General features: G+C 45.0%; 1 protein-coding gene across 1 annotated transcript in view; it reads right to left on the bottom strand.

Annotated features, from left to right (window-relative positions):
* LOC149353981 (uncharacterized) overlaps positions 1 to 26,115 on the bottom strand; it is a 102,529-nt gene that overhangs the window by 14,645 nt on the left and 61,769 nt on the right. Inside the window, exons 7-9 of the mRNA XM_089575898.1 lie at positions 19,423 to 19,487; positions 11,776 to 11,858; positions 4,627 to 4,767 (exon numbers count right to left, since the gene is read on the bottom strand). Coding sequence (XP_089432024.1) covers positions 4,627 to 4,767; positions 11,776 to 11,858; positions 19,423 to 19,487 — 289 coding nt within the window. The remainder of the gene's footprint in view (positions 1 to 4,626; positions 4,768 to 11,775; positions 11,859 to 19,422; positions 19,488 to 26,115) is intronic.

The raw sequence follows: 26,115 nt of genomic DNA, 5'->3' as shown, positions 1-26,115 counted from the left end.
CTGAAGAAAAAAAAAACATTAAGAAAGGCTATAAACTATAATATGAATAATCCGGTCAACACTATCTCTCAAGGATCTCAAATATGTAATGTCATCAAAAAAGGGTTTTGTTAGCCAAAGAAACTATGTATGGCAACTTAAAGGAGCGCTGAGAACAAATTGAAGTGGATCTCTATCAAGTGATTACTGCCTTCTAAGAGGCTACTTTCACGGAAATTTTTATAGGCTAGAAAATGCAACAAAAAAGTAAAGGTTGTGGAGAGTCACAGGCAACAATCTCCTGCAAGTGACTTTCCCCGTATAATCTTCCCACAACAGTTCCTGTTCTTCTTTGTTTAGCTGCTCTAGCAACAATGGAGGGTGCCTGTGCTTGCTTAGCAAGAACTGCTGCAGCGCAGGAGAAAGGTGTTCTTTCTTCGGGCCTTGGTCTCAGGCAACTTGAAGCGCATGGACAACTGCAGGCAGCTCCGCTCTTCACCATCAAGTTGTGGTTTTGCAGAAACAATTCTCAAAAGCTTGCTCCGTCCAGCCTAGGAGCATCGGCTTTGCCCAGCCCTGGCCTGAGCAAACTATCACTCGTAACTTCACTAATGAGTCGAAGACGTCCTCGACTCTCTAGTGCAGCCCTTCCGTGGAACTTCTCATCAGCTTCTCATCGGCTTCTCATCGCTAGCTGGTATTGTTTCAGCAGCAATAAATGCCACATTGCTGAATTGCCTTGCTCCCAAAAGCACGGCCCGCCATAGTCAGCTTGAGCGCTGTTGAGTTTGCTATCACAGGGTGGGACTGGCGATTTGACAGTCAGCCACAGACGAGCGGTGAATATACACAAATATCTAGAAACCTTCGTTTTTGGGCAAAACCAGATTTTGCCAGATTCCCACATCTCGAACAGATTTCTTCAAAGTCGTATTAAACCCAATTTCTGCCTGAAATAAGCCTTCTAGTGAATGCGCATTCTCTGCTACATAAAGCTGTATGCAATGCATAAAAATTTGAGCATATAAAGTCGCTGATTGATTTTTCGGACTTCTCAGGACCTGGAAAATGGTCCAAATAATTCAACAGTCCGGAAAATTTGTGAACTTAAGAAGAAAGCTTTTCCGACACAAACTGGCTTTCAAAATAGCAAAAATCGCCACTCCCCATGTTCTGCCTATAAGCAATAGTTTTAGACTATCTGAGCCATAGGCATGCTTTCGTTATGTCCGCATCGTCTCATGTCACGGTACCAGACAGTGCGACGCAGCCGCAATTCCTGCCACAAAGAAAATGCACTCGCTGTGCGAAGCAAGAACAGTCGGGTTGAATGGGGCAATGATGCTCGTGAAGATCGAGAGGTAACCCACAGGAAGACACAAGCGGAAATGAGTGCCTCCAAATGCAGTTCCCCTCCCTACCTCTACCGCGTTTGCTGCCCTACACCACGGGGTGTCATCAAAGCTGCAGCGGACGCTGCAGCTGTCCCATTTTCAATGTGATTGAGCGCTCTTTGTAGGTCATCTCGATGGCAACGGAAAGCATCTCATTATCTGAAATGGCAACGATAGAGAACGAATAGTCAAGCCTATCCAAACCAGTACGTCTGATTCACCCCATCAGCGCCGACTGATTCCGTTTAAATCCAAGATGGCACCTTTCACAGCTTCGGAGAACAGGTTGGTTGCGACAGTGATGCCCGCTCACGTCTATATTAAGCCTAATTAACAAACTTTTGGTTGAATAACAATCTCCATTGTATTGCTGGTGTCCATTCTAGTCCGAAAAATCAAACCTTTAGACTACACAAAGTATGAAATATCGGTTGTGAGAATAAACGCATTTCTACAAGGTGCACGATGGTTCCTCGGCTCTTTCCTCGTTGGCGTTGCATAACCCTCCTCGCAGCGCCGCCCCTCCTCCTCCGCTCTAAGAGAGTGTTCGTCGTATTTTCCCGTTTTCGTTTGATTACTGGATGCTTGCTTCTATTGCACTAATCTGTGCACCTTATGTTTGAATTATTCATAGCCGCGACTTGGGTTTTCTTATAATGTTTGCACTCCTTATTTTGCACCAGTGGGAAATAAATTTTCCTAGAAGGAATGCATCCAGCTCTCAGAAAGTCTACAGAGAGAATACTGATGCTGCATCTAGTTTGTTTCATTCCCGCTGCATTTGCTCAGAGCAGAAATTAATTTCTTGCCTTTTCACTCGAATGCCAAATACAACACTTGTATCCGGCAATGCCTGAACGTGACAACGCTTTCGCGGTATCAGTGTAAGTCCAACACGGGAAAACCCAAGTCCCCGATACGAATAATTCAAACAAGGTGCACAATATGGAACCCTCACCAGGCTTACTTAATACAACTGCTCGAAGCTATCCAGAATCGGGCAGCGCGCTTCATAACGTCGCAATATTCGTCTCGACACAGCGTTACCAACCTAAAATCGTCTCTCGGCCTTGAACCATTAGCACTCCGCAGAAAAGTATCAATTCTTTGTCTCTTACACAAACTATACTTTAACTTCCCTGCACTACGCCTAACTTTGTTATCTGCTCCCTTACGCTCATCTCGCCGATTATTCAACTCCCTCAGCATTCAGCGGTTGCACGGTTCATCCAACGCTTTCAACAAATCTTTCCTTCCCATTGCCATAGAAGAATGGAACAATCTTCCTGAAACCGTTGTCATCGAAACTAATCCCGCCAGATTTAGGCAGCTAATAACAGACCACTTGAACCAACTATAGCTACTTCCCTCGCGATGCTCTGCCTGCAATTTGAACTGCTTGTGCCATTGCGACCCCCCTCTCCACCCCACAAGTGTTTTCCAACTTATTTAATTTCCGTACAATTTAATGTTTATTTTATATACAACTGTTTTACCTTATATATTCTATACTATTTGAATTACCTGACGCTAATTGCACGTCAAACTTGTTATTCTTGTTATTTTTTGTTATAGTTTTTTATGTTTACATGCCTTTGTATGACCGTTTCACACCACTGTCTTTCCCCCCCCCCTTATGTAATGTCCCAAACGGGATCTTTAAGAGTTCAATAAATTATGATGATGATGATGAGATCAGTGCAATACAAACATCCAGTAAACAAACGAAAATGGGGAAATACGACGAACACACTCTTAAAGCGGAGGAGGAAGGGCGGTGCTCCCAGGATGGTTATGCAACGCCAACGAGGAAAGAGCCGGTTCCTCAGCGGAGTTCGAAATATTGTGCAAGTCTGAATTACTCGAATCCGAAAAATCGGTCGGCTACTGTACAGTAAAAGCTCGTTAATTTGAACACCACAAGAACACCAACACAATTCGAATTAACTGAAGTTCAAAATAACGAAAGTGAACAGAATACACAATACTTTACGATCTGTAAAGAGTCGGGTAGTAAAATTACCCTATTTCACTGTTCTGATATATTCCATCACCTTCTTTTTTCCAGGAAGGCAGCAGCCAACGCCTTCTCTTCTAAAGCCAGATTTATCAGAAGGCCTGTACTTTGCCTTTAAAACTGAGAAATAGGTAGGCAGTGATCGGTGCATCCAAACTTGTGCAACAAAGGGCTGCACCGGAGTCGCGAAGGGCGTGCAACCAGCTTGCCCAAATTGTCCAGAAATACAAATCAATCAGGTTCGAATTAATGAGCTTTCACTGTACTGTGCTTATTCAAGAAGGGCATTTTTCGGTCGAGTGAAGATTTTAAATTTCTTTTGAGGTTTATTATTCAAGCAGTGGCTTAATTACAGAATAAGATCAAAAAATACTTTTAAAAATGAGAGGACAAAACATGGGTAGTTCTTACGTTTCTCACACAAGTAATGAAAATCTCATTGCGAGCAAATTTGTTTGATTTGCTGTGTAAAGTGTAAAAAGAAAGAACACTCGAGGTACAGTCAAGCAAGATATACTTTTTTGGAGCAACGTGGCTTTTTTTTTTTAAGGTGGTGCAAGAATACACACTGCAAGGCATAAAATGCATGAAAATGAAAAAATTGACATTCAGAGTGGTATCCCCTCACATGGGCAGCACAATCATAGCACATAAATTCATGATGTACAAATGTCATATGGCCAACGTGGAGTGAGATATGAATGCATTTATGTGTACACTGATTTCTGTTGTCAAAAAAAGCCATTCCTCACCAAACCAAATGGCACTTACACCCAGCATGGCAACATATAATGCCATGATGGCAACAACTTCCAGCAAGATGTCACTACAAATGGAGAGTGCTTCGATAAGGCTATCGACTTGCACACAGACCGAATGAGTAGGTTGTAGAAGAGCATGTGGCCTCATATGAATGTGTTCACTTCAGTGCTGTGTTCGTGAAACTCATGTTGTTTTCAAGTCATAAAAGCATATTCTATTCATAACCAAACATTTCAATGCGGTATTTGTTGTTGGCACCACCAGCACATGATCATGACAAGTCTAGCAGCCATGAATTGAATTGCAGGCACCATTAAGGTTACATAAATAGGCAAGTGTCATTAGTAATGTGAAACATCCTCGACAAATATGTATGACAAACTGACAGACTTGGCAAATAATTCCAACAGCTTAAAACAGTCACCACGCAAGATTTAGCAGCAGCATTGTGCTGCTCTAAGCATAGACACTGACCAGGCCGCCATTTTGACTGCCATCTGTCCATGCTCGATGACGTAGCAGCAACTTCTTTCCATTTGGCAGCAGCTCCCACAGGTCCCTCCACACATGCCCTTGAATCTGTTCCATGGAACATGCCGCTACGCAAGGTTGTGCCTGCATTTGCCATGTCACACATGGAAAAACAGAAAGGAAGGAAGAAGTCATGCACACCCTCTAAAACACTTAACAAAAACCTAGTCTTGGCATGACCATGCAAAGTTCAAAAGCAGTCTGACTTTTTGAATTTGTCTCGATTTGACACAGAATGCTTCAGTAGCAGACATTATTAGCTTCCCGCAAGCCACTACAGGAAATATGGCTACAGGAAGCATGACGAGACATGCTGAACATTTTTTGGACTTATTTTAATTATTTCATTAGTCAGCCTACCAAAAAACCTTGAACCACATTTTATGCGATTGCTCCGCCATTAAGCGCACCTACCTTCCATCAAATTCCATGCCTGTGGCAATGCCCTTTTCACTCTTGAGCCCAACATGTCCACGTGTGTACTCCTGACTACTACAGGAATAATAATAAAAAACGAATCCATGCCTGTGGTTAAGCAACCCTCCAGTATTACAAGTATGGCAACCACGCACATATTTACACTTCAGGTTCCCATCGGCTAACTCTGCTAGAGTTGCTGCTGCTCTGGTAAGGACTGTTATTAAGGACAATACACTGGACATGACAACACTGTCGTGAGCATAAGCAGGAAGACAGATAGAGAATGGCGTAGGAAAGCGAGAAAAAAAAGAGAAAATAAGCAGGCAGAGCAGTGCCAGGGCATGTAGCAGAGGGGAAAATTATGTGCGGTATGTGTGGAGTTTAACCCCCCAAAGCAACAAATGGGCTATGAGAGACGCCATAGGGAAGGGCTCCAGAATAATTCAGACCACCTGGTTTAGGTTTAGGTTTTATGAGGTTTAATGGCCCAAAGCGACTCAGGCTATGAGGGACACCGTAGTGGAGGGCTCCGGAAAATTTCGACCACCTGGGGTTGCACTGACAATGCACAGTGACATGGGCCTCTAGCATTTCGCCTCCATCGAAATGCGACAGCCGCTGCCGGGATCAAACCCACGTCTTCCGGGTCAGCAGCTGATCACCATAACCGCTGATCCACTGCAGTGGCTTTTTTCTACAAAGGTTTAATGGTATATGGAGGTTTGACATCCCTAAGTAGCTCAGGCTATGAGAGACGCCGTAGTGAAAGGCTCCAGAAATTTTGACCACCTGCGGTTGTTTACTGTGCACTGACATTGCACAGTACACGGGCCTCTACAATTTCACCTCCATCGAAATTTGATCACCGCAGCCAGGATAGAACCCGCGTCTTTTGGGTCAGCAATCGAGCACCATAACCACTGAGCCACCGTGACGGCTTTTTTCTACAAAAGGTTCAAATAAGCCCATGAATGAATTCTACTAGCCATTTCACGCCGAGTATGCAATGTGAAAACTGAAATTATTGTGCATAGCCAGCCCTGTAAAGCACCGCTCAAAACATGCTGAAAACTTCTCATGCCTGAAGGGGGGCCTGCATGCAGCATTTCTCTACACGATTCATTGGCTTTGGCTTCAGCGTGTGATTTCATGCCAGCACACCCATCTTCGCCGCAACTCAGGTGTGTGGCCCATAGAATGATGCCACGCCGTGCGGTGCACACAGCCCACTGCACTACGCTTTGCCTCAACAGAACTGTCAAGGGCACTGGAGGTCCCCTGCTCTCAAACCTCCTCGCTGCATACGGCCCACTGTGAGCACGTTGTTTCTCAGATGCCACGGGCAGTGTAGACTGCATTTTCACAGCATAGTCACATGGTTCCACTCTTCACCAGAGCATTTGGCGTGCTTGACAGTGTGAACATCCCGCTCGTTTTGCAAGGCTAAATGGTGTAAAAGGAAAGCGCAAACCATTTTCTCTTGACCAGCAGGCCGACATCATCAATGCACTTTAATTGGGTTTGAAATGGGAAATATGAAGAAGAGCAACCCTTGGTGTGGCGTATGCATTTTCCACAGGACACTGCTTTCCTGCGATGAAATGCTACCACCAGGAAACTCATTAAAGGGGTACTGAGGAGGTTTTCGGATCAGCTAACCTTATAGGGTTTTGAACTAGTGTCGTTGCTGAACACGTCTGTGAAGTTACTTTTTCGATTTCGGCTAAAACAGTGGCGCAATCACCAATTGAAAGCACAGTGTTCAAATCACCCGTGTCCTGCGAGAGCACAGGAGAGGAGAACAGCGGAGAGAGAAACCTTGTCCATGTCGGCCAACGTGACGTCACGTTGAAGAGCCGGAGATACTTCAAAGCGCCCGAGCGAGCTTTCAGCAAGCGTTGTTTCTCATGCTGCTTGCGTTGTTCCTCGTACTGCATGCGTTGTGACGTAGAAAGCGTGTCAGCCTACCTTGAGCATCAGGTTCAACACGAGGAACTGCTCTGCGTTCGTGTCCACGAACAACTAGGGGCGCAACTATGTCGTTTTCCACTGTTTTCCACAAGACCATAAGCTTGCAGCGTGGGCGCTTGCTGCGGTGACGAGGGAGAATTCCAGCCAACCAAGGCAAGCGTACTCTGCTCGAAGCACTTTCGTCAGAGCGGCCGCATGCAGAGCTTGTCCTTAATGTAATCTCTAGAGATTTTTGTCAAAAAGGCATGGCTGAACCATGACACAGTTCCTTCGATTTTCTCGTGTATGAGATGCGTGTCACCACTGCCAAGAGTGCCTCTTCTGAAGGTCGAAACATGCTCACTTAGCCCCTGCAGAGCCTGTATAGAGGCTCAAGCATGTGTCGCTCTCCTCAGCTTAGGTGCAGTCAGACCACTGAGGCGTGCTCACCAAGGCTCGGTTCGACGCATCCGAGCAAGCAAGCATTGAAGCTATTCATATGCAGCATCTCGTTTTTTCCCCCATTGCTGTCTCATCACTATAATTGTAGCTAAGCAATTAAAATGGAAGCGTTCAGCAGAGGTCTGTCTGATTTCTGTTGCAATTTTAAGAGAGAAATGATCGCCAGCCAAGAAATGATCGCCATTCATATGCGGCATCTCGTTTTTTTTCCCCCATTGCTGTCTCATCACTATAATTGTAGCTAAGCAATTAAAATGAAAGCATTCAGCAGAGGTCTGTCTGATTTCTGTTGCAATTTTAAGATAGAAATGATCGCCAGCCAAGCTCTTGCAAAAAAAAATACGCCGTTTCGAAACCTTACTTGGTTTCTTCATCAAGCTGTGGCAGCGGGCCAGTTGTAGCTAGCTTGTATTTTAAATGCCCAGATAGTCGACCACCAGGTCACTGAACCTAAACTGCAGATCTAGGAATGGCAAACGTTTCCAAGGAAGCAATTAATATTTCTCGGCATCTGCTGAACGCGCCATGACTGAAGCAGCAGCCTTATGCACGGATTTGTCTTGGTCTCCAGCACTCAATAATTGCTTCATTATCCTGTATCCCATGCCTCGCAGTGCTCAGCAACTGCGCTTTGCTCATTTTGACATGAGCCTTGTACTGCTTCATCGTTTCCTTGAAATACTTTGCTGTCCCAACCTACAACGCCGGGTACTGAGAACAGGGTTTTTTGTACACAACGCCTTGGGCCTTTTCTTTGGGATGACGTTCTTCCGGAGGAGCCAGCAGGTGTTGGATTGTGGTAATTGGCTTGAGTATTGTTCGCACCCCTTCCTTTCCAAGAATACAAGCAGAGGTTGTGCTGGCACCTTTTACGCATGAAATGCACATGCTTCTGTCACGTTGTCGTATGCTTCTGCTATGCGTAGAATTTTTTGGTTGTGTCTTTTTTGGTTTCAGCTGATACTTGGAATGAACAAACAGTACTGTCCTTTTCTTTGGAGGTCAGTGAAAAAATAGCCTCCATATTTGCTTTTAGAGCACCGTGGAAAGCTGTAATCTGCACTCAACACAGCAGCTGCTCCAGTCCTCAATGTGTAGTCACGACCTTTTCACCAATCAACGGCGACGATGCACCCCATGGCATGCCCCGCAACACAGGCCGGATATTTCTGCTAAAAAAGGCAATTCGCGCTTGGTTTTGTTCTATTTGGGTTCGATATTTCAGTATACAGCATGTAAAACTATAGGATGCCGCTGTTCGTCCAGTTTTAAAAAAAAGTGCTTCAGTCTTCCTTTAAGAAAGGAATCCAACCAAAACAGGTACTCACGATAAATTAGCTGCTTTGTGCCCTCGTTACAGCGTATTGGCTTCAGTGCCTAGAAAACAGGGCTAATATACAAAATAGGCTCTGCCGGTCATCTATGATAATATCCCTCAAAAGAACTGTTTTCTAGGCATTGATGCCTGTCTGGAATGCCTGGGATTGATGCCTGGGATGCGGTAAGAATGGGTGCATATTGGCAATGCAGACAAATTCATATATTCTGCCTTGTGGTGGGTGCTTGGAGCACGCTGAAGGCTCCCTCCACAGACTCTGGTGGCAGGCAAACGATCTACAAAGTGGCAGGCAAGCCTATTGGCATGCTGTGGCCAAAGTCACACATGACTGTAATGAAACAGGGGTTGTAACAAGATCACGGGGTCTCTTACCTTTCACTATAACTAGGTTCAACTGTAATTAATTGCACCTTGCCAGTACTCACATATAGGACAGAAACATGAAGGCTAATGAAAAGGCTTGAAATTAAGTTTAGGACAGCACAATGGGCTATGGAAAGGTAAATGATAGGTGCAATTTTAAAAGTAAAGAAAAGGGCACAATGGGTCGGAAAACAAATGCAAGTTAATTACCGTATTTACTCACATAGTGCCGTCACGTAACTTGTGCACCCCTAATTTATTATCCGGGTTTATAAAAAAAACTTTTTCTCGCATATTTTACCCTCCCTGCAGCGTCAACCATCAGCATGTACACGGGTGCACGCAAGGCAGCCTTGGGAAGATCGGTGTGGCCATGTCACCATGTGCAACTGCGAAAAGTGCAAGTGGCAAGAAGACCAATCGCACAAAGTTTACCTGGCTTGCTCGCACTGGCAGTAACTTTTCCAGATGAACAGTTGCTAGAGAAAACTTCTGGTAACCTCTGGCACATGCTGAAATCCAACACTACCGAACTATTTAGTGTTCAGTTTGCCACTAATCACCCAGGCCACACGCGAGGGCACCATTTTATCTCCTTTTATCGCCCTTTGCACCTGACAGGTGGGTTTATGATTTTATCGTTGCGCGTTTATCGCTTTAGAGCTGCGCATACGCCATCACGCCTTCCCACAGTGAACTACATAACACAAGGTGGGGTGGGAGGAGTATGCGTCTTATATTTATTGTCAGCTTTCTTTTTGGCCAGTGAGGCATGCGAGCTGGGCAGGTTGATGCATAGACGGCAATACGTAGTATATATTGTGTGTTATGACGACCTTTGTAGAGTTTTTTAGGCTGTGTTTGCAAAATCTTTGCATAATTTTCACACCCCTTTCTGGAAGCCTTTACTTAAAGAAAACAAGTGTGCAAATTATGCAAATTACATGAGTCAATATGGTATATTCTAGCCAAAATCAAGAAGAAATGGGCATGGGCAGGGCGATTAATATGAAGGCAAGATAAGTGATAGTTCCTTAGGGTAAGAGAATAGACTTCCAAGATAAGTATAGCAGGGGGTGCCAGAAAATCAGGTGGGCGGATGAGATTAGGAAATTTTTGGGGATAAGGTGCCACAGCTGGCACAGGACACGGTTAACTGGAAGTCAGTAGGAGAGGTCTTTGTCCTGCAGTGGACGTACCCTATACTCCGTTTCATACATAAGGTGCAATGGCATCAAGGCTAGCACTCTTGTTTGCACTGCCTACATCTGCGTTCAAAAAGTAGTGCATTCCTTGCAGTGAACAAAAAAAAAAATAATAATAATAAATGCTCTGCTTGAAGGCTTATTACATGATACATTTGTCATGAGCTTGATTAAATGCGTTCTTATTCCTGATGACACGCTGTTGCTTTCTCGTGTCTTAGACCACTCAGCCATAAAACAAGCGCGGAGTAACACGTCTCTCTCTATTCTTTCATGTGGGCTACATTTGTACCTTTCCAAGGTTGCACCTGATGTATGAAACAGAGGATAGTCAGGCTGCTACTGATAATGATGATGATGGCAGTGAACTGCTCCCAGCAAATACACTGCATACAGTTTCAAACATTTCTTTGGTGGCCGTACATAAGTGCTGATAACCACAATGATGGGTAAGAAAGAATGAGCCACCAGATGAAAGGGAGCCTCCTATGTTGAAGCCAAAAAAAGCAACAATGAATCATGGGAAACAAGGAAAGTATATGCCAGAAAAGCAGTTTGGATAGACTAACTTCCTCCATGAGGAAACCATCACACACATGCATGCCACTCCTGCATACACAATGTGAGGTAGGCATTTTCGTTGATGTTTCTAAAACAGTAGTAGACACATCAACTAACTTGCAACAGAAGTGTGCTGTGTGGTAGACATACTTCAACCTTCACACCAGCTCTGTTAAATACAGTGGTTTAGTTAATGGTTTATGGGGTTTAACACCCCAAAGCAGCCCAGGCTACAAGGGACACTGTTGTGGAGGGCTCCAAAAGATTTCAACCACCTGGGGTTCTTTACCATGCACTGATATCACACAGTACACAAGGTTTCTAGCATTTCGCCTCCATCGAAATGCGACCACTGCAGCTGGGATCGTATCCGTTTCTTTCGGGTCAGCAGCCGAGCACCACAACCACTGAGCCACGGCAGTGGCAGCCAAACCACTGTCCTTTGGGTCGGGAGCTGGGCATGCACCTCCACATCACTGAGGAACTGATACATTGTTACCCTACAAAAGCTTTTGGGAGATTCATGCTGAGAACCTTCCTTATAGATGCAAGGTGCACTGAAGTTAAAATGGATTGCCAGGGCAATGCTTAGCGGGGTTGTTAGGCCAAATAACGCCCAATGTGACTAGGATTTTTTTGGGGATGAAGTGCAGTCAGGCTTACGTATACTGACAAGCACGCATAGGGGTCAATCTCTGAAGCTAGACTTGCTATGCATTCTGATCAAACAGTAAAACAACTAAAATGGTCATGATGATAACCAACAAAAAAAGAAGAAAGGAATCCACCAACCTGGGTGTCAGGTGTGGTATCCTCTGCTAGAGCACCGTCAAGCAAGGCTGCAGGGCTGTTTGGTTCCGATTGAGTGTCCTCCACTATGTTGAAGCACCGTCATGTAATCAGGTTGCAGCAGAAGTGTGACAAAAAGAAAAAGGAGAGAGGAGCCCCTTTAGACTTTCACTCACATAAAGCAGCACAAAGATTACCTTCAAGTGCTAGAAACAGCAAAGCGCATGAGAAACACAGCTTTTAAGATAGGAGACAGTCCTGCCTGGAATGGGTCAATGCAGAACAGCGGTTTTCAAGAATGGATGCACCGGTGCCTCCTGAAAATGTTAGTTAGTTATAATTGGGTTTTATGGCACAAAAGCAACAAAGGCTATGATGCAACAAACACAGTGTTAGAATGTCTGGTGTTTAAGGGAATACCTACAGTTTGTTTAAAATACTGGCTTCTTTAAGAAACTTGAAAATACTTCTAAAAGCACCATGGGGTGTAATGAGATGTATTCATTGTAGAATGTTCAAAAATACTTTTTCTTGTTCAAGTTTTATACATGAAATTAAAATGTGGTTTACTGTGATTTTATCACCAGACATATCACAGCGAGGTTTTTCTTGTTTTGTCAGAAGGAAGTTGTGTGTAAGGTGTGTGTGTCTGATATGTAGTTGACATAAATTCACTTCGGTAAAGCGCTCTTGATGTCTACATGATTTATGTTCTCCTAAAATGGGCTTTACAGAGCACAGTTTGTTGTTTACTTGCTCCTCCCATGTAGCCTGCTACTTACTTCTCAGTTTACTGCATATTAACTTCAAACAATCTCTGTGTGGTATGTTCACTTGTTTTATTGGACCAATTCAGGCTTCTGCAGTGGATGCATTTGCTTTCTCATTGCCCAAAATTCCAACATGGCTAGGAACCCAACAGAATATAATGTTATGTTTTTGTTTTGTGATTTTAACTATGTTATGTATGATGTTTCCTATTATGCGTTCAGCCGCGTTTCTGGAGTGCAGTGCTTTGAGCATACTCAGGGAATCAGTGTATATGATACTGTTTTTGATGTTCTCTTTTACTATTTGCTCGACAGCAACGAACATGGCGTAACACTTGACAGTAAAAACTGATGCGTACTGTGGCAGTACAATCATTTTTTCTCTTTTCCCTTGAATTACTGCACTTCCAACAAGTGTTTGTTTTGGAGCCATCAGTGTAAAATCTGCGTAGGTGTCATATCTTACTTGCAGTGTGAACAGTTCCTGTAGTGTGTGCTTGTTTGGTGTTTGCTTTCTGTCTAAATGTGTCACTGTGAGGTCACATACTGCGGGGAGGCTGTACCATGGTGGCAAATGGTCTTGTCTCAATGCAATGATAGGTAGAGCATCTAGTGCAGCTAACTCTTCGCATTTGTCTTCAAAGCGCGGTATTAGTGGCCTGATAAAATGTGGTTTGTTGTTGAATAGTCTTTTAGATGGACACTTCGTGACAATGGGATGGCAGAGATGCTTTGGAAGAGAATGGGCTTTTAGGACATATGTGCATGTAAGTGGAATTCTTCGACCCTCTAGAGCGGGCTCATTAGTGTCAACGTAAAGGCTGGCTACCGGCAATATTCTGTATGCTCCAGATGATAAGCACAGACCAAGATTATGAACGGGGTCTAATTGTTTAAAGTAGGATGCTCTTGCCAAACCATATACTACACACCCTTAGTCCAGCTTGGAGTGCACCAGACAGCGACAGATTTGTAAAAGGCATGCTCTCTTGGACCCTCACCATTTCTGTGAGAGCACTTTTAAGACACTGAGGGCTTGAGAAGTTTTCTTTATAAGGTTGTTAATGTGTGGTAGAAATGCTGGAGGAAGTGCATGCTATCTTTAGGTCATCTACATAAACTGAATACATTATGGACTTGGGTATAACTTTAGCTAAGGAATTCATTTTCACTATGAAGAGTGTCGTGCTTAAAATACACCCCTGAGGTATGCCATTCTCTTGGGTGAAAGCCAAGGAGAGAGTTTCTCTTTGGTGGACTCAGAAAGTGCAGTTAGCCAAGAAGTCGCTCAAGCAGTTCAGCATCCTGCCGCAGATACCTAGCTCCGCTAGGCCACGGAGGATGCCGAACTTCCACATGGTATCATAGGCCGTCTCCAGGTCGAAGAAGACCCCGATACAGTGTTGCTTGTGGATGAATACCTCCCGGATGGTGTTTTTTAGGCGGACAAGTTGATCAGTGGTCGAACATGTTTTTTTAAATCCACACTGATGTATATCTAATAGTTGGCAGGATTCAAGCACTAATGTCAGTCTAATGGTTATTACTCTTTCAAAAGTTTTAGCAATGTAGCTGGTGAGGGTTATCGGCCTGTAACTGCTAGGGCTTGTTGGTGGCTTTCCGGGTTTCAGAAAAGATACAACTGCTTTATACCACTCATCATTTCCAGTTATTCATATTGTTACGTGGCGGCCAGCCGAAGAATGAGACGTGGTGAACGATGGCTATGAGATGACTTAATGGCGCTGGCCTAGCGCGGGCGCTCCGTCCCGCGCCACTGCCAGCTTCGTCTTCGTCACACTACCCGGGGCCTCCGAGCGATCGTCCCGATCGGTGAAGAACAGACGGCGAAATGGCGATGGTCTTGAGTGAAGGATCGAACAATATGTAGAAGATGGTGCAGTGCTGGCCGCCACGATGAGAAAGATGAAAGAATGAGTCCCAGTCCACGAAGCATCCGCGCCGTAGGGTGCCAGGAGCTGACGGCCGAGGTCTCTGGACGCACCGAACGGCGGGGGCAGGGGGGCGGTGTCTTCATGTTTGGGTCTTGGGTCGGTAGGTTCTTCGGTCGGTGCGATCTTGGGTCGGTGGGTTCTTGGGTCGGTGCGATCTTGGGTCGGTGGGGTCTTGGGTCGTCGTGTCGTGTGGTCCGGGCGGGGGACGGGGCTGGGGTGAGCGTCGAGGTCGGTTCAGGTCGGGCGGGCTGGGGCACGGCCGTGCGGCGCTGACCAAGTACTCGCGGCCGACGGCCACGGCAGGCCCAGGACGCCGAAGCTCCGTGACAAGGATTGCGATGAAGGGACCCCAGCACCTCACACCAAATGTTACGTGGCGGCCAGCCGAAGAATGAGACGTGGTGAACGATGGCTATGAGATGATTTAATGGCGCTGGCCTAGCGCGGGCGCTCCGTCCCGCGCCACTGCCAGCTTCGTCTTCGTCACAATATTTTTCTTAAAGAATTCCATCAGTGTCTCTATGGCAGCCTCAGAGAGATGGGCAAGCATAGCTTAATGCACAATGTCTGGGCCTGGTGCTGTCTTTCAACCAGAAGATAATATACTCTATTTAATTCCTGCAGTGTGAGAGGCTGGTTCTAGTCCTCATGCATACCTGCTCCAGATGGAAGTTGTTGTTTTTCAGCTATTGCTTTGTTTCTGGAATGTGTTTGTGTAGTTGGACAAGCTTGAGACTTCAGAAAAATGCGCTGTCCAATATATTGGCCTGTTCTTCTAACAATGTTTGTGTACCTGGTGTTGTCAACAGCGGAAGTATGAAAGGAGCATGGTCACCAGTGAAGCTACGAACCTTTTCCCACATTTTCTTTGATGTTATTTGAACCGTTTATTGAGGACACACATTCCTGCTAGGAGGTTTTCTTTGCATTTCTTTGAGCGCATTGAGCTCTGGCCTTGGCCCGCTTAAAGGTAAGCAAGTTCTCTGCAGTGGGATACTGACTGAGAGCACCCCAGGCTTCGTTTTGCTGTTTTTTTGCCTATGTGCATTCTTGTGTCTACCACACTTTGTGTCTTTTATGTACGAGTGATGTTGTTTGTGGGATGACTAGTGCTGCGGCCGATATTGTGCATGTTGTAAACCTTTGATTAATTTCATCTATACTCAGGTCATCACAAAATTTGTTTTACAGAGTGGCACTTCTTGTAAAAAGTGACCAGTCGGCAAGGTGAATTTTCGAGCGCCGTGGTCTTGTGGGGATGACTGGAGGAGACAATGAGAACCCGATGACAGTTGGTAAGTGATTGCTTCCCAGGTGGTCATTTAAAACATCCAATTAAAATCGTTAAAAAGAGATGGTGATACAAGCTAAATCGAGAAAGCTCAGTTCTGCTGAGCTTGGGTACAAATATATGGCTTTTCCCATATTTGAAAGGAAAAAATTTTCGATTGTTTGGCCCTTAGAGTCACAGTGCTCACTTCCCCAAAATGGCCAGTGAGCGTTAAAATCGCCAACTACCAGATATTGCTCCGGCAGTTCATCAATCAGGCCTTCTAAATCCTGGCATCTTAATGTGACGTGTGGGGGAAGATATGCAAAACATACTATTATGGTTTTGTAGCTGATGACGCCAACCGCAACCGCCTCAAGTTTTTTGTTAAGGTTGATTTCTTGAGCTGGAACACCACTTTGAATGGCAATTGCGATGCCTCCCGAGAGTCTATTTGCATGCTCACGATCGCGTCAAAAAGTTTTATAATGTTTTAATATATTTACATGTTGTTACCAAGATTGGTCTCTGAAGACATAAAGCTAGAGGCAAAATTGACCCTAGATTATGTGTTACGTCATTGTAATTTCTTAACAGTCCTCTACAGTTCCATTGAAGTAAGAAAGTCATGTTTATGTTTCTGGATGGGAATGGAACGGAAGGTATTTACTTTTCTGGGCCCGTTATCAGGGCTCCCTTTTTTTTCGCTCGAGAGAGCTGTTCCGCCGCTTCAAAGTGGGCGGACTGGGAGTTGTATTCATCACCTCACCAGAGGTGCTGGAGGACCGCAAAGCCGCAAATGTGTGAGTTTCAGGCTTCCCCCAGCGGGGGAAGTCCTGCGGGGGAGCCGACCCGTGGGCCGGTACTCCCTGCTTTGGAGAAGGCAGAGCAGCATTCGCTGTCCCTGCCTGGGGTGCAGATGGCCCTGCCATAGGCCCAGTAAAAGTGGCCTGGGCAGATGCTGGAGTGCTGTGCAGTGTATCATCCCTGCGCACCACATCAGCAAGTTTGTTTTTGCGGAGAAGGTGAAAGTGTTCTTCGTGCGGAAGAGTCGTCTCATTTCTTGAAAGTGATATTTTGTTTTGTCTTCATTGTGATGATCTCTTTCTCGTTTTCCATCAGGGACATGAACTTGAATATGTGGGGTGATCACCTGCGCAAACTGCAGCTCCTTCACAGTTACTGGAAGCATGGTCTTTTGAGGCACATTTAGCACAAGTTTAGTGGCCACAGCAGCTCGGCAACCCATGTCCATATCTTTGACAACTGAAACACCTTTGTGAAAACGGGATGTAGTGACATACATTTATTATCAAGTAGCTTGCTTCTATGAACTCTGCAAGTGTGCTGGAGTTGAATATCAGATTTGTATGTTTTGTTAGGATTTCTTTGTCATCTTTCCTAATTTTAATGCTATACACATTTATGACATTCTGGTCACTGAGACCCTCAATTCCTTAGTGAGGTGGACAAAGTCTGTTTCAGAAATCGCACCACAGACAGTGTTTAAGAATTGGTGTGCAGTGATAAAAACTGGGCTTCCCCAATTGACACCATGGTGGAAAGCTTGGAAAATTGAACATTGTCTTTAAGCTCCAGTAGGAGGTTGCCACTAGGCATTTTTTTTTAGCTTGTAACCCATGCTGAAAGCACTCTTTTTCTGAGGGTGATCATTTTTTTGGGAAGGGGAACCATGAAATATGTGTATTGTTCAGCCACGCTGCCAGCTGCCCACCACGGAGCCCAACGAGGGGACGGGACAGGAACTCGCAAGTCCTGCCCACGTCAGCTGTACACCCCAACTATAACCCAATATGACAAAACTCAGGGTAGTTCATCACACAAGGTTAACCCTAGATGCCTATGGAAAGTGAAAAACTGAGAAGAGAGGAGGAAACTGGAGAGTTATAAGAAAGAAACAGGAAAGTGAAAGGTAGAGGGGAGGATAGGAAAAGGCGACTGCTAATTTCCCCCAGTCGAGTCAGGCCGGAGGTGCCGTCTACGGGAAGCTGGGGCCAAAGTGGCGTGTTGCCTCCGCCAAGGGGCCTTAAAGGTCCAAATGCTCGGCATTGGCTCAACCATCAGGATACCCTTTTCCCCGGACACGGCGATGCCACGCATGGCTAAGCGCAGGTGCTCGGGTCCGTGGTGACGCATGGCTCACCATAATCCCCCTGTAAATGCTCACGAACCCGTGGTGTCGCAACTCACCAACATCTGCAGGTAGCAGATGCCCCTGCGGGGGTCCTAATAAATGGCCAATTTGATGGCAGCCCAAGGGATGAGACGAGTTGCAATGATGAAAAAAGGACAGAAGTCAAAGTTAACTCCAAAGTGTTAACTTGCTTGTTTACACAGCATACACAAACTTGTGTCTAGAAAGTATGAAACCACCTGGTTTTGACTAAAATATAGATTTGAGGTATTGCAAACACTTGAGAACAGAGTTCTTCAAAAATTAAAATGCAGAATGTGTTTGTTTCCAATCATATGCATAACTTGGTGTTAGGAGCATCAAGTGCTTCAAGAACAATCCCCTTTCCTCAGCTAAAGAACAACTGCTTTCCTGAAAGTACCACGAACAACAGAAATGCGTTAATGGACCACCAAAAGCATTGCAAGACCCATAGTTTGAAACCAATAGTTAGCTCCACAACCCATGTGAGATATAAATTAAGCATCACAGAATTAATTTGATGTGCCTCTTGAACTAGTTAATGAATGCAAGATGGGTGCACTGACATCCATCGACTTCATGGGGTGCTGTCTTTTACAAAACTCTGGAGCACCACAGAGGAGTTTTCACAAACGTTAACTGTGCCACCATGTCGTAGCTGCCAGAAGATCACGCCATTTACTGTAGGTTTACCTACAGATTTTGGGGGCTCTCCTGTTTAAACCCGAAAGACAGCAAACAGTCGATGTGTGCTTTCTTTCTGGAGTGATACACAAAACATTTCACTAATTTCAAGGCTTGTCCCAGCCCGCCAAAAAAGCTATATTGACTACAGGTCAGAAAGCAGCTCCTGTATCACAGTTTATGCAGGGTGGTTCAAGAGTTGGGGTGGATTACAATGAAGAACCAGCAATTAAATCACAGTTTTTGCATGTGTCATGTGACCTCAACCCCAGCTTTGATGCCAGAGCTACAGTTCAGCTGTCCAAGCCGAACCTACACGAGAAAAAAATTTAATACAATATTTGCCGGGTGCAGGCAAATTCTACACAGTGATTCGTAGTTACCAAAGCCTTACACACCAAAAAAATAAGGAGTGCAACTAAAATTTTGTGTCCCTACTCTCTTCCGTTAAAACTGAATGTTGGCTATGTAATGGCAGTTGAGTGTTTACACGAGCAGAGGCAGGCATGTAGTCAGTACTGTATGTGTATGCTTTGGATATAGGCTATGCACATAGTAGAGTGTAAAGTGTTAGTTTTTTCTATTAATTCTTTTGGGAGTCATAGCAAATCTACTAATACCTTCTATCATAAGAGTAAGATGGGATAAAAAGGAATGCGTTTGTTGTAAAACATTATCAGAAACCAGCAGCCTGTGAAATCTGCTTGCATTATACTTAAATGTAGAATGAAAAAACTGGACAAGAAATGACTTCAATGAGAGAAGCCACAGGGCACAAGAGGCTCATGCACTTACCATAAGTTTCATCAATAACAAGCACACCACTGCTGCAAGAGGAGTCGCTCCTTGTGCAAGGGGATCTGCAACCACAAGGGAGACAAACCATAAAGGGGTATGGCAACACTTTTCTCGGTGCTGATTAATCTGGTTGAATGGATTCGTTATGCAATCTAGAGATTGGTGCAAAAAGAAGGACTGAAATCAGAGCAAGTAACCGAAAGTTATTCATCTAGAAAATTCAAAATAAAAAACTGGTGACGATTACGTTACTTCCTAATGCGAAACTTGAGCGCAGCTCATCAGCTGTTTCAGCTTTTTTCGATAGATTGAGGCAAAGAATTTGAGCAAGACATGTACGTACAATTAGAGACAACTTGTTATTTTCTACACATATTCAGTCTTCAAAAAACACTCCACTAACGGTTCTTGCTTGACATGAAGGAAGCTTTGTAGATGGAGAAATAGATGGATATATGCTCGACTTTCTGCACCAAGCAATGCCTGATTCTCAAAGACGAGGTCTGTGCAAGTATTTCGCGAGGTTGACACAGCTGTGGGAGCCGTTACGAGCAAGAGGAACGGGATGTTCTCCCGCATAAGTGGTAAGGAATTCCTGCTTGTCTTATATCTACATTACAGTCCCCACCCACCCTGCCACCCTGGCACGTGGCAGCGTTTCTGGCACAATGTTGTCAATGCCAAAGCATGCAGCGCACATCTGTCACTGCCGCCACATAGCTTAAAGCACGACTGAGGTGTACATTGTTCCAAGAGGGCAGTTATGCACCTTCCCTCTGGTTCAGGTGTCCACCGAGATGTGTGAGGCAGATACTGCGCATTTCCTTTCCTCAGAAATCAATTTACAAATTTTACCCGCTGCTTTCCAGCCCCCACACAATTGATTTCGTAGCTGTGGGAGACAGTTACTGCGCATTTCCTTTACTCAAAAAAATACTGCAGACACTTTGGAAATTCTAAAGTATGCGTGGCGAAAGCCTTGTGGTCAACCCACTGCTGCTTCTCCGAATCCCTTGGCGCGGAATCACTGGGCTGCTACGGAGCCATGCGTCTCACGCACTCAACTGCAACGAGACGTCTGGTGAAGGAACGGCGGTGTAGCTGCCACCGCCGAAGCGCGCGCGTTCGTTCTACCACTATGCACAGCTCTGCCCCCCACTGGCGCGCCGGTTGCTAAGAAGGGGAGGAGGTTCCGCTTTTACTTTCTCCTTTCCAACCTCCCGCTCCATTGCTTTCGCAGCTTAAAGGGTGTCCACTGCTGGTTACAACGGACAATGGCGAGGCGATGCCCCAAAATGCAGAAACAGGCACCTAAGAGCTGAGCTCTAAAAGATGAGATGAACACGTGTTTCACACGCCCATTTCCCTCGTCCAGTGCTCAGACTGGGTGCTACAGAAACACAACTTGTCCTCACCTGCCCACAACCGCGCATTCTGACAGCATCCTCCCTTTGCACAGGTGTCCATAGACAGGGCAGGGGAGACTAACTTCACAAGGGAGGCTTCCCGATGTTTCTTTGTTGCCAGGATTTGGAGGTTAACAATGCTGCCCCCCTAACCTCATCTCCTGTTTGGCTCTCAATTTCTGGGAAATGCCTGGCTATTTACAGGCTTTTTTTTCTGCTGCCCTCCCTTTCGCTACTTCTTTTCAGTTTTCGTTGCATGCAAAATTCTTGCAGCACTATCCATTTCCTGCGTATACAGGAATTAGCTTCAGACTGGATGCCCAACCAATCAGAAAGGCAGTGCCCAATCTGGCTGCCCCCTCATTGGCTCTGCAGAAAATGCTGCTGTGTTTTTGACACCATGAGCTCGAAACAAGCATTTATGAAAACAATTAAAATACTAAATATTACGATTTAGGAGACCCGTTTGGGCATTCAGGCACACAAAGAATGAATAAAGACCTCATGCTTGGTTATCGTTGCAATGCTACTTTAATTCATCGAGTGTGACAGGCCTCGCACGTTCAGTCTTGAACAGCAGCAACCAAGTGTTTTGAAAAGAAGGTAGCCACAACTGCCAAGCAAAAAAATTTGCACATACATAAAAAAAGATCCAGCTCGAGCATATATATCCAGGACAATACTGGCTGCAGCTTTCATGGCATAAAACATAGACACTGAAAGAAAGTTTCAAAATTAATGTTTTCTTGCATCTGAAAGGCAGTCTTGCATTATGAAAGATGTCATGTGGTGGTGATGGGGGGAATATGCTGGAGGAGACAGTGCACACAACGTGCATCTAGAACTGCCAAAGCAAAAGTCCATATACCCAGGACTCATTCTTAAATTCAACCTACCTAGCCAGTAACAAATGGCACACCATGAGGATCAGGCTTTGAAACCAATCCTACACCATGAAAGCAAAAGCAATTCATACTGAAACTCATGACTAACAGCCAAGCTAACTTACTACAGGAGTAACTATAATACATAATGAAAAGGAAAGGACAGGAAACAGACGAAATGAAACTACCCTGTGTGTCCCAATTCTTCCTAGCTGCTTTGGTGCCTTATTAAAATAAGGCTTGTAAAAATGAACAGGGTAACAGTGTCCCTTGTACTGGCTGTTGTATCCATCAGCGAAAATGTTAAAAAAAATTTCTTCGCCTAACCGGACGTTTCTTCAGGCTCAAGTTTCGCACTGAGGTTCATTTGATGGTCAGTTTTGCTTTATACTGCATTTGATTGGGGTGCTCGCCAGATTTGGTCACAATTTTTAGCAAATCCCCATTGTCTGCGGTGACAGCAAACCGAAACCGAAAGGCTTCGCAGAAATGGTGCCCATGGTGCCATCTTGTACCCACCAATGAAATTTGCCCTTTACTGAGAGGGGGGTGGGAGAAGCTGCACAGTTGATTTAAAAGCACTTTCTTGGCTATGTTATCAAGTGTTGGACACAGAAAACATGAATTGCACGAAACTGCTGCAATTTCAACAAGTTCCATTCCTGTCTATTGCAATAAAGCGTTTAAATTTTTGTTTTGCATCATCTGCTATGATCTTTCTGTCAGTGGCTATGATATGATCATGCAACAAATCATGCAAAAAATGTTCACGGTATTTTAAGGTGAGACCACGAGGAGCTGCTGTGCCAAGCCGTCTGTGTAGTTAATGTTTTGCTCTGGTTTATTTGTAGAGGCTAGGATGTGGAGCAGCGGTGCTGTGCAATCTCTCACCAGGCAGGACTTGAGTGGCCCTGTAAAGCATCTTTTTGTGGGGCAGTGCTTCAAGCAGTGTTAAGCTTAGCATTCAATATGGGCACTGCGTGCTCCAATGCATTTCTCAATGCACTTGATGTATCTGTTGAAGGCACTCTCCCACATGGAGTTGTCAATTAGGGTGAACACATCCTCAGTGTGCACATTCATCTCATCAACAGTGCGGAGTGCCCCTGTGCTGTGCAAAACGAATTTCACAAAACCCTACATGAAGAAATCGCAGGGTGTCAGGTCAGGTGAGCGTGGAGGCCAGGGCATATTTGAGGATCCACGACCCACCCATCGTTAAGAAACATCGTTAAGAAACATTTCAATCCAGCCAATCATGAACCGGTGCACCGTCATGTTGGAAAATACAGATTTCTTTCTGCACATGCTTTGAGTTGAGTTGAGGCAGGAATTCATAATCCAGTATATGCAAGTAACTACCTGCAGTGACTGTAGCATCAAAGAAAAGCAGTCCAATAACCCCCTTCCCTCCAGATTCCACACTACACTGCCACACCTGGGGAGTGCACAGGGCATGTCTTGACGAACCTAGGCTTCTCTTGAGACCACATGCACGTGTTCTCCTTGTTCACTCAACCGTCAAGGTGGAACACAACCTCGTCGGTGCAAAGCAGAAACTGCAGATGGCCAGGGTCAGCAGGAATCCGTATTTGTTCCCCTCTGCAGAACTCCAGCCACCTATCAGTCTGTGGTCGGTCACTTCGCGCAGCACATAAACTTAATTCGGCCTCATTCCTTTTCTCCTCAGGGTGCAGCTCATGGTCGAGGTTGCTGTTCCCAACATTAGGACAGCGCGCCTACATAAGAGCCTTGGGTCCGACACGAATGCGCCCTCAGTGGCATCTCCAATGCTCCTCGGAGCTCCCAGCATCCAATCTGCATGCCCTTGCTACAGCGCCCGTTCTTTGAGACTTCTTAAATCCTTTGGAGACGTGAGCGATGGGGCGGTCAACAATGTAATGTCACTCTGAACTACTTCCGTACGAAACAAACGGAGTTCGACTCACACAGCCAAGTCACGGCCCTGGCCTTCTCTTGATTGGTCTACAACCGCATTTTTGGTGATGTCTTGTGCTGCTTTGCATCAAGCAAAAATAAATCACTCACCAACTGAGCACAGTGATCGTCGGCAATAGAAATACAAAAGCAGACAACTAAAAACGACGGGGTAAACCCTTTATTGTGTAAACAGAAACCAAACTCTCTGAAATTGCGGCCATCGCATGCAAACCGTGTTTTTAGTGTCTAACATTAATAACGTAACCAAGAAAGTGCTTTTAAATAACCTACTCAGCATCCCCCAGCCCCTCTCCTTGGCAGAGGGCTTGTGTCTCCGGTGGATGCAAGATAGCGCCTCGGGTACCACTGCTGCAAAGTGTTTCATTTTTGGTTCGCCCTTTGCCGCAGATGATGGGGATTTCTAAATAATTCTGACCAAATCAGTCAAGTGCCCCACTTAAATGCCGCATAAAACAAAACTGACCATCAAATGCTACCTCTGTATGAAATTTGAGCCTGAACACACATGTGGTTAAGCCGAGATTAATTTTTTTAATTTTCTCTGATTGATGCAACAGTCAATAGATTAAACCTGAAAACTATAGCCCATTATTTCCAGTCTAAAGTAAGGTCATTTTTGTGCAAGAAATTCGTAACGTACAAGGTCACAGCATAACTGAATAAGCTGACTTTGCAATCATCTCATGGTCTGAAAGGTATTTTGGCACCCTGAACATAAGACCGGATTGAAAACAACAACAGCATTCATACCCCCTTACACTCAAGACCGTCAGTGACAACATATCCAAATAGCTGCAGAACAGAACAAAGCTGTTAATGTGCCTTCCCTAGATATCTGCACCGCAGCATGCGGTGGGCTGCATAGATGCTGAGCACCGAGAGCACTGCCTGAGAGAGGTCTTGGTTGCCATTTCATGTGAGGTAGCTGCTTTTGCCTTCGTGATACAGGATGCTAGCATTTCCCACAGCCACTCTGCATGAGTGGTAACTAACTTTAAACTCAGCACACAAGAAAAGTGGCCTTTTACTGCAGTATTTGGCTACTTTTGTCTTCTGACACAAAATACAGATATTGTTGGAACAAAGGAGTGCAAAATAGAACAGAGCGGCAGCTAGCCAAACCGGCCCCCCAGATTTTTTTCAAATGCTGGAATGCATGACATGCCTACATTTTCACCTTCCTGTGTGCACACATTTTTGTCTTTCCATATGCCTGCACTACTACTGATCTCCCAAAAGTAAAATAGGTCTGAGTGGGATTCAAATTCCCACCTCTTTGGTGTCCAACTGACACCATCCTTGCCTGATACTTTAAACCATTCCACAATCTTCTTGAGGCTGCTGGTAATTTTTGAGATCACAATTTTTGCTTACCTAAACCAATAGAAGTTCAGCACAAGTTTTAGAGATGGCAACACTGTGCTGTTTGCAGTAGGGATGCTGCCAGGCGTCTCTCAGAGGGGTCGAAGACCAACATACGCAAGGCACTCCTAGGTGTCAGTAGCGGCACGGATAAAAGGCCAGTGCACACAGAAGGGGGAGCCAGTTGAAGGAGAAAGGGCTGGAAGACTAAACTATAGCAAAACATGTTGTGGGGCAAGTTATTGCATAGCTTGAAGATGAAGCGCAAAAAAGGCAGCAGTGGCCCCATTGTTTTTTCTCATTTAATGTGCTGTCTTTTTTGGACTTTACCTTCTTCAAGGGTTAGATGAGGCGAAAAGAGGTTCATGGGGCAGATTACAAGCAGCACTCGAGAAGGGAGCTCCAAAAACAACACCTACTGACTGTGCCTACGAACATACAAGAGTGAGCTCAAACAATGATGTGCACCACACTGACGAGCTAAGCCAATGACTTCAACACTGGAGGAAGCTTCGACTACCAGCACAGATGATTAGCGTAGTGTCATTGGCTTCACATGCGATATGTGAGAACTTCGACCATGGGCAAGCTGCAAGAACAAAAATGGCTTCACAGGCTACATTATGCAGCATGGCCTAAGTATTTTTGCACTAGGTTAGAGCAGGAGTACACAGCTCACATTAGCCTGCAATCATTCTTATTTGATATAATCCTCCTTTTTGACATTTTTTCTTATTTGCAAATATTAGACATTTGCAATAAAAGCACACACTGTGAATCACTCTAAGACTTTTGTTCAACTTCTTTTTTTTGTCAGGCCAGGTGTTGGCTCTTATGCACATAGCTTCCAAAGAGGCTCGGTTTGAAAATAAGATTTCTTACACATATAGTATGCATGGTGCAGGAAATTGTCTTGAACTGATTAGCAGACAAAAGGCAAAAAATACACGAAGGAACATAGTACAGATGCACACCTGGTCTGTACTATCGTTCCTTCATGAATTTTTCATCTTTCATCTTCTGACTAGTTCAATGCGATTCCCAGCACTATGGACAACTAGCTAGTCCCCATTCTT

This window comes from Amblyomma mixtum, chromosome 3, assembly GCF_055824585.1.
Source record: "Amblyomma mixtum isolate Tamu chromosome 3, ASM5582458v1, whole genome shotgun sequence".
Lineage (NCBI taxonomy): Eukaryota > Metazoa > Arthropoda > Arachnida > Ixodida > Ixodidae > Amblyomma > Amblyomma mixtum.
The sequence above is the reverse complement of the archived record's forward strand: the minus strand, read 5'-3'. Positions and strand labels throughout refer to the sequence as shown.